General features: G+C 47.7%; 2 protein-coding genes across 5 annotated transcripts in view; one reads left to right on the top strand and one right to left on the bottom strand.

The window, feature by feature from the left end:
* The window catches only part of PEX1 (peroxisomal biogenesis factor 1), a 122584-nt gene that overhangs the window by 23289 nt on the left and 86745 nt on the right, over positions 1-12550 (top strand). The gene's annotated exons all lie outside the window — the stretch shown is intronic.
* Positions 1049-10516, bottom strand: LOC137518056 (E3 ubiquitin-protein ligase UHRF1-like). Its single transcript, XM_068235269.1, has 2 exons — positions 8156-10516; positions 1049-3541 (listed from the first exon to the last, which is right to left on the bottom strand). Exon 1 carries the CDS (start codon positions 10428-10430, stop codon positions 8160-8162), a length of 2271 nt encoding a protein of 756 aa, XP_068091370.1. The 5' UTR covers positions 10431-10516; the 3' UTR covers positions 1049-3541; positions 8156-8159.

Genomic DNA, 12550 nt, shown 5'->3' with positions numbered 1-12550 from the left:
TTCTCTTTTTGTAAGTACTTGTGAGCCCATCAATGGCCGGAAACAGAATACCGCCTAAACAGGTTTACTATAAACAGAAGTTCTAATATATCTAGGTTTACTATACCAAGCAGTATTCCCATATACTTATATAGTGCTTGGCTGGGACCTGGACACTTACCGCTTATACTTGCGTATAAGCCTAGGTACCTACTGTTCCCTCAAAAACAAGGAAAAAGTTATTGACTCGCATATAAGCCCCCTACCCAGTATAGCCCCCTCTACAGTAGCCTGTGCAAGTCAGCCCCTCTCCCCATAGCCAGATGTGCCCCAAGGCACAGCTGTGTCTTAAGACACCAGTATATGGCGTCATAGATAGGAGACATAGCGATTGCCATACAGGAAGAATCCCCAATCATTGCACCAGTGACACGCTGCGTGCACGCTCCGCTCCACAAGCCAGGGGGCATAGGTAGTCTTGAGCAGCTCACTCTGCACATCATGTTGCAGGGGATGGGGGGGGCACCGAAACAGCAGGAAGGCAGCTGGTAAGAGCAGTATCACTAGTGCAAGATCCTTACACTCCTCTGCCAGTAACAAAACCTGCTCCACCATCCGTTCTGCTTCACTGACTCACATATAAGCCGAGGGGGTAACTTTTCAGCACTTTTTTTGTGGCTTATTTGCGAGTATATACAGTAGTTTAGTAGACCCAACATTTTACTATAACAAGAAGATACTGTACCTTTATTTCTAAGAACCCAACAGTGGTCATGTATGTTCCGTCAGCCCAACTGTTCCTGCTGTCTTCTGGGAGAGGAATGGCAGAGCTGCTAAACAAACCTCAAATCACACCATGAGAGGGTGTGGCGATGCTGCCAATCAATCCCGCTTTTATGTGTGTCAGTGGAGGAGGTGGAGTTGAGTCTGGGCAGCTCAGCTGTTGGGAGTCTTCAAACAAGACCCGCACCATCATTGGGAGAGCCCACATAGCAGTAGTGCCTCTTTCCAAAATATTAAAGCGGATCAAAACTGTCAAAGTGAAAAAGAGCCACAATGACACATACTATGCTGATTATGCAGTTTATTCGCAATCCATTTCTGGCAGTGGTGAGATTATACGGAAGACAACAGCATGTTGACGTAAATGAAAAACTTCTACCATATAAAACAATGCTTAGGGACACTAAAGAAACATGGCAGGCAGTAACTGGATCATACAGTAACATAAGGAAAGCAAGAAGTCTGCTCAGGTGCTAATGAACTGCAAGGTGCTGAAAGCATTTGGCAAATGAGCTAAAACAGCCTTGAGTAATTTCATTTCTGTAATTGACAAGAATGTGGTGGCAGCTGGTAGAGAGAAGTTTGGCAAACTGAACACTTCTAAATGATAAAAGTTAACTGGATGAAGTGTGTAACAGCTGGGGATTAATGGATATCTGACTCCAGACAAAACCACATAAGGTAAGCACAGAGGTATGTACAGGCTGGATCCACATACCACGATCTAGTACTCTCCCCCTTAAAGGACACCCGAGGCGAAAATAAACTAATGAAAAACAATTGTTTCTATCTTCCTTCTCCTAAAAATGACTTTAAGATAGTCCAATTTTATTTTCGGTATAAATCTATTGTAAGTTTTGTTTTATTTTTGCTCAATGACACATTCGTTGACGTATGCCAGAGCAAAAATCTATAAACTATTGACCATTTATCTCTTTCCTGCTCTCAGAAGCCATTTTCTGCTAGGAAAGTGTTTTATAGTTGGAATTTCTTATCAGTGAGGGTCACACTGTAGTCACTTCCTGTCTGAGTCAGGACTGAGTCAGCCAATTACATACCTGATATTTAACTTTCAGACAGAGAAAGTAAAAAAGGAACAGCATAGTTATGTGTGCTAGGCACTGTACATACCCACGTCTAAATCATGTTACATGTCACCTCAGGTATCCTTTAAAGGGCAACTGTAGTGAACAATATATGGAGGCTGCCATATTTATTTCCTTGTAAACAATACCAGTTGCCTGGCAGCCCTGCTGATCTATTTGCCTGCAGCTGGTTCTGAATCACACTAGAAACAAGCATGCAGCTAATCTTGTCAGATCTGACAATGTCAGAGACACCTGATCTGCTGCATGCTTGTTCAGGGTCTATGGCTAAATGTTTTAAAGTCAGAGGATCAGCAGGACTGCCAGGCAACTGGTATTGCTTAAAAAGAAAAATATGGCAGCAGCTATATACCTCTCACTACAGTTGTGCCTTTAACACCTGAAAAAAAATTGACTTTTGGACTGAAGTCACATTTTCATACAGGAAGAGGCAGGCTTGCTGTGATGACCCCTCCCCTTCACTGTCCTATTTAGAGGAGTGAGTGGGGAAAGGATGATTGCAGCAAGCCCGCCTCTTCCCATCTTTCAACCAAAAGTCACATTTTTCAAGGTAGGATTATGGGGACCAGTGGGGAGGAGGAGAGGAACATATAATGCACAGAGGTAAGTGGATCCAGCATGAAACATAACTCTGTACTAACCTTGGGTAGCTTTGCTTAAGGTCAGGTGTGCTTTAAAAAAAAAAAATATATACAGTAAAGATTATGGCTTCTTATGAGGACTTCATAAAGTTATTTTATACTCGAGAAATGAACCTAAAGTGACACCCAAGTTGCCCAATTTCACTTACCTGGGGCTTCTTCCAGCTCCTTGTAGTCAGTCCCTCGTCTATCCACTCAGCAGCTGTCCCCTCAAAGCTGCAAGCGTCACCTCGATCGTGGTCCTGTGGCAGGGAGTGCTTGCACAGTTCAACAAATTTGCAATTGTGCATGCACAAATGTTCCCTGCAACACGAGCACAATTGAGGAGCCACATAGGCGCAGTAGCCTGCAATTGGCTCAGGTGCTGAAGCATTAAGAGTGGAAGGACAGTGAGGGACCAGGAGGACTACAGGTGAGCTGGAAAAAGCCCCAGGTACGTTACTCTGCACCTTCCTGTCAGTAAATTGTTTTCCCTTTCTAAAGTTGTCATCTGGAAAAGGTTAACCTCCTCCAAACTCAAAATTTTATTTTGTGTTATTGAGACGGGTACAGAAACAGTTTCATTGCATCAGAGAGAAATTATCTCCATAATCATTTAGTAGGAAGTGAATCAGATTAGCCCAGTTGCAATGTGCATACAGTTTGCATGCAAGCTGGAATTCCTGACCAGCTCTAATGAGCATCCTCCGCCATTTACATGGGGAAGAATTGGTGGGGTTTCGATACGGAACACAGGATCATAACAGGACATTAGAACAGCCTTACACGTGTTGCAAAATTCTATACAACGGGCTTCCAAAAAGTCCACCTGTGAATGTTCCATGTAACCACAGAAGCATAAAGTCAATAACTGGAATATGCGGCATTTCCAATCCCACAAGCACTGGCCTACCAGTGCTGCTTCACATGGCGATCAGCAGAGCAGCTGTGACAGTAATAGCTTGACACTAGATGCAGAGAACCAGGCAGCTGTTGTGAGAAAAAAGTCAAGTTCCTGGTTTGACAGACCTCCTCAGGGGAAGCTGGATCCTGCTGCAAAACACAAATTTACAATGACTGTAAATAACATAAGTGTAGAGAAAGTTAGAGGTAGTGAGCCCCTCGAGGCGCGATCTGGCCACCCAATTAGATCACTCAGCTGCTCCCACAAACACTGTATATGTAATCAAAGAAGAAGAGAAAAGGGGAGCGCTCTGAGAAAACAGTTCAGCAAGGTGCAGGCAAAAGATGGTATGGTCTCACCTAATCCTAATGTGGCTGGCACAGCGTACGCAGCCGCGATAAGCAGGCGTCCCTCTAAGCCAGCCGGGGACCGGGCTCTCTGTATCGGCAGGGCGGACGTGACTTCACCTTCCCAGGAGTCCAGACGGCAGTTGCTATGGGGACTTGGACGCTACCTCTAACACACGCATAGAAGCGTGGAGAGCGGCGTCCAGTCCTCCACAGACAGTTTACACTGCTGTCTGTGGAGGACTGGACGCCGCTCACCACGCTTCTACGCGTGTGTTAGAGGTAGCGTCCAAGTCCCCATAGCAACTGCCGTCTGGACTCCTGGGAAGTCACGTCCACCCTGCCGATACAGAGAGCCCGGTCCCCGGCTGGCTTAGAGGGACGCCTGCTTATCGCGGCTGCGTACGCTGTGCCAGCCACATTAGGATTAGGTGAGACCATTCTATCTTTTGCCTGCACCTTGCTGAACTGTTTTCTCAGAGCGCTCCCCTTTTCTCTTCTTCTTTGATTGTAAATAACATAATACACTATCCGCACTTTATGCAAACGTCCACAGAAGTATAGCGTTTGGGTGGCAATAATATACCATAATTAGTTTTGTTTAATGTACTAGATAACCTAAAACACACTGCTCACCCTTTCCTGTCTTGGAATTTGTTTCACATTTTATTGTTACTTTTGTCACTGTCATTACCAATTCTGTGATTTTTGTATACAGTATTGGTGTATATCATTGTCTTTAAATGTACAAAGTAAGAAACAAACATGGGGTACAAAATACAAACTGGCTCTAGGGCTCTGTGCCACCGCCGCATGTTAGTGCACATGCGAGTGCATCCCGCCCACCTACACGGCTTTCTGTCCCAACGGCTTTCTGTGTGGCACATGCGCAGTAGCACACACACACACACACACACACACACACACACACACACACACACACACACACACACACACACACACACACACACACACACACACACACACACACACACACACACACACACACACACACACACACACACACACACACACACACACACACACACACACACACACACACACACACACACACACACACACGATGACGAAGGGACAGTTAGGTATTATTGTATAGGATAACTAACTACTATGGGACTTTTTTTTTATTGGGGGGGGGGGGGAAGTTAAAGGGAACCTTAACCGGCGGGGAAAAATAAATTCACTTACCTGGGGGCTTTCCCAAGCCTCCTGCAGCCGTCCTGTGCCCGCGCCGGTCCTTCAGTGCCCTCCGGTCTGCTTTACGGCTCTTTACGACGCTTTACGGCTCTTTACGACGAGGAATACGGAACAAGAGGACGCTTTGCCGGAGGACGACTGGCGGTCGGCCGAAAACTAAATTTAGCGGCGGAGGGAGACCGGAGGGCACCGAAGGACTGGCACGGGCACAGGACGGCTGCAGGAGGCTTGGGAAAGCCCCCAGGTAAGTGAATTTATTTTTCCCGCCGGTTAAGGTTCCCTTTAAACTGACATGTTAGGTAATTTGGAAGTTTTTGTAACATTGAGGTTGGTTCTCACACTACAAATACATTGCCAGTTAAACATTTAATGCAGGTCTTAACCCAATCCACACACCCAAGGATTGCTTTAGGCAGGGAGCACACTTCAAAATTGTGTGCGGCTTGTCACTTGTGGCCATTTATTTGAATGGCCCACTTGGAAATCGCACGTCATTTGCATTCGTTTGTTTTTGCAACGTTTTCAAATCTGACAGCTCTCTGCTTTTTCCCACATGACACAAGTCCTTGGTTCAAGCTTTCCTGTCTGACGTCTTCTTCGGTCGTCCCTCGGCGCCTCCCACGATGCGGTCCACGCGCGTCACGTGATTTCAAACACTTCCTCCTTCAACCCGGAAGGAGGAAGTGTTTGTACTCACGTGACCGCCGCTTGGAGCGCATCGTGGGAGGCGCCGAGGGACGACAGAAGAAGACATCAGACAGGAAAGCTTGAACCCCCCCGCCCACACCGCACAGGTTTACTGGGTGAGATCCGGATAGAACTATCTGGACTCACCCGAATTTGCACCCATGCCTGGTAGAAAGGAGCTTGCAGATGTACACTTATGTATGAAGACCATGTCAATTAATAGTAGACGCATTTCCTACTTCAGAAACCTGATTTACACAACACACCATACTTCAGAACCTCAGGTAGTGGAGGGGGGCTGGTCAAGTGGTTGCAGTCCACGTGAATAGGAAGAAGGGAGCAACGGAGTCTTATGAAGCACAGTGTGGACCACACGTCAGTGACTTCACTACCTTAGGTTCTGAAGTATGGTGTGCGGCATAATTGTGGTTTCCAAAGTGAGAAACCCGTATTTGAACAGCAATACTATCAACTAATGTCTGAACAACGGGATACTAATGTAAACCTGAAGTGAGGAAACACTTTAGACAAAGACAAATAACATTTATATTGCGCTTTTCTCCTTGCGGACTCAAAGCGCCAGAGCAGAGCAGCAGCCACTAAGGCGCGCTCTATTGGCAGTAGCAGTGTAAGGGAGACTTGCCAAAGGTCTCCTACTGAATTAGTGCTGGCTTACTGAACAGGCAGAGCCGAGATTCGAACCCTGGTCGCCTGTGTCAGAGGCAGAGCCCTTAACCATTACACCATCAGCCAACTTTAGTTTAGGTACTTACACCAGTAGAGGGAAGGTCCGGCCCATAGCTTTCCTGTTCCTCCATCCTGCCCATCGCTCCAGCACTGTACTTCAGTCTAGCAATTTGACCTGCTAAGAACGCTTGTTGAACAGATAAGACCGGAGGAGAGCGCTGGATTGACGGACCTGACCAGGAAGGTTCTATGCTATCCTGAGCCTTGCTTCTACTAAGCGAAGTATCAAACCTCAAGAACCTAAAAAATACATTTGTCTGATGTGCCCATTGCAGTTAATAGAGCAACAATTGATATCAGGCAGCACACATGGAAAAAGGACATAGGTATGCCACAGAGACTGGATCAGCACAACCCACAAGGATAAGCTGGCACCACCGCGGAATAAAAAGTACCTTTATTCCCAAAAGCTTACAGAGAATCTATAATGCTAGGTACTCGCAGATTTAGGCCTCTTTCACAGTGGGACGTTAAAGTCAAACATTATAAAAATGTATAACACAGACTAACAGACACAGCAATACAAAGTCTGTGCGACATTCACAGTGCACAAATTGCGTTGTGTGTAATGTGTACCAATATTTAGAAAGTGCTGCATGCTGTGCGTTTAGCAATACATTTGCTGCGTTGTGTTGCACATGCTTAGTACTTTTTTTTTTTAAATGTAACATGCGCCGTTTTCGTTCCATCGGTATGCGATGAAAACAGCGCACCAAGAGACACATAACGTAGTGCAAAATAACATCCAATTTTATAACCTACATGCACTGCGTTAGGGGCACGTTGTGCGACTTCAGTGTCGCATCAAACGCAATGTCCCACTATGAAAGAGGCCTTACTGTCAGATTGATTATTTCCAACATGTCCAATCTGATTTCCGATCATTTTCTGATAGAAGTGAAGGGAAAAATAGTTAGAAAACAAATCGGAAATTGATCTGGCAGTAACTCTGCTAGAAAATCATAGTGTGTACCTAGCATAAAAAAAACAGCTTGAAAAATCACAATGTGGGTATGTAGCTTAGGATGTGAGTGGATGTTGCATCATCCAGAGGCCAACAGCCCCTAGGGGGTACTTACCTCAGGAGGGGAAGACTCTGGATCCTAATGAGGCTTCCCCCATCCTCTTCAATCTCCGAGAGCTATTGCTGGCCCACAAACAGCGGACATGTAAATATTTACCTTCCGCGGTCCTGCGCAGACGCAGTAGAGGCTTTCCGCTAGGCTCCAGAGGAAATAGGCAAGCCCGATCAGGTCAGCACTACTGCGCAGTGGACCTGATCGGGCTCTGCTAATTCCCCCGGAAACCTTCACAAAGCTAATACTGCACGTTCACAAAGAAGGTAAATATTGCAGCCACTACTGCGCTTGTGTCGGCTGACTTTTCAGGGGCTGCCAGCGGTGGATCCCGGAGGGTGAAAAGGAGGAGGGAAGCCTGATTAGGATCTAGAGACCCTCCTGCCAAGGTTTTTTTTTTGGGGGGGGGGGGGGGGGGTTACAGATTTCCTTTAAAATAGCAACATAGCTAAAACATTAGCCAAAGCAACTGAGCTATCTGTGGATTGGTGCAGTAATACATAGTCCCAACCAGCGCAATTTTTCAGAGAGGTCAGAGATAGCATGATCTAACTATGACATATCCAATGCAACTGTAAACAAAGAGGTTTGTGACATTGGAGCCAATGTCACAGTTCATGGCATGAGACTTATGAACCCAGCTTTACTGTAATGTACCATAGAGAAGTTAAGTAAACTTTTGTCTTACTTGTTTATCGTCCTCTCTCGTATCCCGGGAAGAGCTGGCTCAGAACGACTTGCAATGGCTTGTTCACCTGCATATTGTAGTTTTTGCCCAGATCATGTCGACAAGCTGGACAGCTGTGTACAGAGGCTTTAAAGGAACGGTCAAGGCAGCTCTTGCAGATGTTGTGCAAGCACTCTGTTGTGATTGGCTCATACACCACTTCCTGGCAGCAGATGCATAGGAAGGTTTCCTCTACTTTGTTAATGAACTTGGGACCTTCCTTGAGAAATGTCATCACTTCCTTCCATAACTTGACATTTAACTCATCCTTTTCAATCAAAGCTTTCTGCTCTGGAGTGAGTTTGTACTTTTCTACTTTGGATTTTTTGGGAGTGTTATCGTCATCGTCGTCCTCCTCCTCCTCCGATTCAACTTTGGGTTTCCGCTTTCGCTTGCCTTTGCTGGGAGGTTCCAACTCATCATCCTCCTCCTCATCACTACTGTAGTTTTCTTTCTCTCGCTCTTTGCTGGCAACAGACTCCAAGTAGCCCTCAGGATACTGCATGGTAAGACCCAGCTTCTTCATGCGTTCCTTGCCTTCCTTGGTCCATGGAGCAGGTTCCTCATCATCTCTCCTTAGCAGATAGCGCCACACGAGAAACCCAGACTTTCCCTTCTCAGGCCAGTACTTCACCACCTTGTAAATTCCATCATACCGGTTCCCTTCCTCTGGAGCGTATTCACTATGCTTTTTCCCTTTTGCATTGCGCACAACACGTACAGGCTTACCTGCCTGCCAGTCCTTAGCTTCAGCACCCTCTTTATCATTGATGCGGGCATTGCAGTTTAGGGCAAGAGCTCTGTTCATGTTGGTAAGTTTCTGGTCACATGATTGCTCGGCTGTGCGCTTGTTACCGGAGAGGTCACGACCTCCGCTTCCAGTGTAAGTGAACTCTGTCCCATCATCGGCATCATCTTCATAACCCCCTGCCAACACTAGGGAAAAGGAGCCATCGTTGCTTCTTCCGTGGATACCAGCCACGTGTGGCCTGTGTACGCCCGATTCACTAACCTGGACTCTGAATTTCCACATTGTGCCAACAGGTACTCCAGGTATTGGGCCATAGTGATTAGATGGGACAATTGTGCACTCCCTGGAACGGCCCATGCAAGCCATGCCCTTGCCCCAGTCTCTTTGAGAGGAGGAACTAGCGGAGGCCATTTTTGATTTCTTTTTGCTCTCCTTCAGCTTCTCGCCTGCCAGAACCACCTCACTTTTGTCGTTTCTGCAGTCCGGACAGTACCAATCGTCGTCTTCCGGCAGGGCAGACAGGGGAGGGCTCAGGCAATACATGTGGAATGCCATGTCGCACTCATCGCACAGCAGCTGCTTTGCGGGGTCCTGTTTGCCTCCGCAGATGTGGCAGGCGCACATGCGACACTTCGTCTTGGGGTCATCCTTGCACAACCTGCACTGGGGTCCAGTTTGCTTCTTCACTGGAGTTTGGGGAGCAATAATGTCCAGATCTGACGGTTTTTCGATCTTGAAAATCTCATCCACGAAAATAACTTTGCGGTCTTCCAGGGAGTCCCCCACCTCCCCTAACATGACTTTGGCATAGATCTCCTTTTTGGGTGTCTTTCTCAAGATCTCGGCGTCATACCAGTAGCCTCGTTCGGCAGGCAAGTCGGGGTTGTAGTTGACCATGACCACCTGGCCGACCACCAGCTGATCCCACTTTAGGGTGGTCCTGGCCCTGGGTCTGACATCCTTCTCCATCAGCTGGACCACCCCTTCCTCAGGATAGTCCTCATATTTGATATGGTAGACATAGTCCTCTCCATTAGCTTGGGGACCACTCTTCTTGGTCACTTTCACCACCTGAGCCTCAAACCAGGCACCCATGCCCAGATCCCTGGCATCCACCAGCTGGTCAGCCTTGTACAGTCCGAGATCAGTGGTCTCACAGGGTTCAGGCTCTTCCTCCGGCTCCACCTCCTCCATCTTGGTCTCCTCTTCTTTTTCCTCCTCCTCCTCCAGGACCTCAGTGGTCGGGGCAATGGCCGGGATCTGGCGCACCATCAGCTGCACGATGTCGTTCAAGCCGACGCTGTAGTCGAACAGAGTGTGGCCGTCCTCCATCTGCTTCCCGCGGTAGAAGAGCCGCTGCCGCTCCATCTCCACCTCGAACACCGCCTCGATGCGCTCCCGCAGCTCCTCCACCTTAGTCAGCTTGGACAGGTCGTCGATGCGGTGGGTCTTCCTGCCGTCCATGGTGCGCACCTGGATCCACATGATGGCGGTAACTGTCCCCGGAGATCTCCGCTAGGACGGCTGCTCGGCGCATGTGAGAATCTCCCGCCAGCCGCACAGCGCGCGGTTTATAGTTTGGCGGGAAGTTTTCCAGCGCGCCGCGGATTGGTTATGCGTAGTGCTGAGAAGGGGAGGCGGAGTCAGCCGAGTACTGTCGAGTCTTGGGATTGGTGGACAAGGTGTAGAGGCGTTTCCTTATACACAGCGTGCTCTAGACTTGGTGACGGTGTGGGAGGAGACTCTGTCTGTCATGGAGCTTCTGCGCTGCGCTGCAGGATCGTACAACTCAGCACACAAGTGATTCCTCCTTTTCCCCACCAACAGAGCTCTCTATTAGTGGGGTCTGATCGCTCCCCCAATGTTTATTTTTTAATAAATTTCCCTGTTTTATTTTTTTTATTCCCCCCTCTCCCTGCCAGCCAATCAGTGTGATAGGCTTTATGTCTCCCAGGGGGGCTGTCCCCAGTACAGCGTACCAATAGATCGCAGCGCTGTACGGCTATAAAAGACGGTGCTTTCGCCGTCTAACAGTCTCCTAGCGGCGATCGCCGCTGGGAGGCTGATGGCAGAGCAGAGCTCTATCATTCCTGCACAGTTGTGCGCGTAATCTGCAAATCCCTGCCCCAGGACTTGACGCCAATTGGCATTAGGCGGTCCTGGGGCTGCCGTCTTCATCACGCCCATTGGCGTTAGGCAGTCTTTAGGTAGTTAAATACGCCCCCCCGAACGCTGGTGCAATTAATCTCTATGAGAAGGTTCATATCAGCGCGGGTCATGCGCTGTGCGGCTAGCAAACCAGTGCATGTACCATTTCTGAGGCGATTCCGCCTCAATAGAGGGATAGGAGAAACGCAAAATGCTCACAAAATCGCTTTGTGCAGTGATTGCGTCGCATTTTTAAGAATAAATACATTCTAATTATTCTTTTCCGGGTCAAAGAGTTCACTTCCTGACTTGCGTCAGAGAGTACATTGCAAAACCGCTCAGAAAAATCACTTAGAAAACCGCTAGGCACAAAAACAAATCACCCGCCCAAGCGCCGGGAATCGGAAAACAAAGATGCCTCATAAACAGCCCAACGCGGATGGACACGTGGGCAGAATGCAATGTGAACAAGGCCTGAGAGGGATATGGAGGCTGCCATATCTATTTCCTTTTAAAAACAATGCACATTGCATGGCAGTCCTGCTGAACCTCTGCCTCTAATACATTTAGCCATAGACCCTGAACAAGCATATACAGATCAGATTCTTCTGACTGAAGTCAGACTGGATTTAGCCGTATGCTTATTTCAGTCAGACACTACAACAGCCAAAGAGATCAGCAGGACAGCCAGGCAACTGGTATTATTTAAAAGGAAATACATATGGCAGCCTCCATATGTCTCTCAGTTCAGTTGTCTTTATAAAGGATGTGACGGTCCCTGTTCTTCAGTCTGATCCCCCTGTCCCTGCTTGGTGGGACATCTGGGTGTTAGAGTACATTTGAAATCGGCGCCGGTAGACTTTGGCGCAGGATTCAGCCGGTATATGGCTGATCCTGCTGCTGCACAAGTCCGGGCCGTATTAATTACTATTCCCCCTCCAGGCCGCCATGGATAGTGGGGGAATGAAATCGGCTTCCAGCGATTGCTGGAGGCCGAATTATTGTGGTTTTTTTAAGCAACTTCGGCTCCGTCAGCTCTGTCTTCTGAGGGAGCCGACGTTACTCACTGAGCGCCGCTATAGACTGATTCCAATTACAGTCTATGGCGGCGCTGGCTGCGCCCAAATCTAGCAGCGCCGAAAAGCACTGCTCCGGTTATTTATGCATCTGTAGAAATAAATGTGTATAAAGTATTCCTATTCTATGTTATAGGTTACATCTACAATATGGTATTGCTTACTGTAAAGTGTAGAATGCTTTTCATTGTTCTTTTGAAACTTGTGGCATTTGGGGGGGGAGGGGGGGGTAATGTTTCCATTACTGTAGTGCAATGCATTTGTGGTATGAATTTGACAGATCACAATAATCAAGCCTGCTGCATTTTTCATGGGTTGAGGTCCTATACCAGGGGTAGGGAACCTATGGCTCGGGAGCCAGATGCGGCTCTTTTGATGGCT

This window comes from Hyperolius riggenbachi, chromosome 5 (genome assembly GCF_040937935.1).
Source record: "Hyperolius riggenbachi isolate aHypRig1 chromosome 5, aHypRig1.pri, whole genome shotgun sequence".
In the NCBI taxonomy this organism is placed as follows: Eukaryota; Metazoa; Chordata; class Amphibia; order Anura; family Hyperoliidae; genus Hyperolius; species Hyperolius riggenbachi.
Note: the sequence above shows the minus strand (reverse complement) of the source record. Positions and strands in the feature narration are given on the sequence as shown.

Bases quoted from the DNA above. Each gene is read 5' to 3' on its own strand.
- LOC137518056 (XM_068235269.1), bottom strand. From the start codon at position 10,430: ATGTGGATCCAGGTGCGCACCATGGACGGCAGGAAGACCCACCGCATC.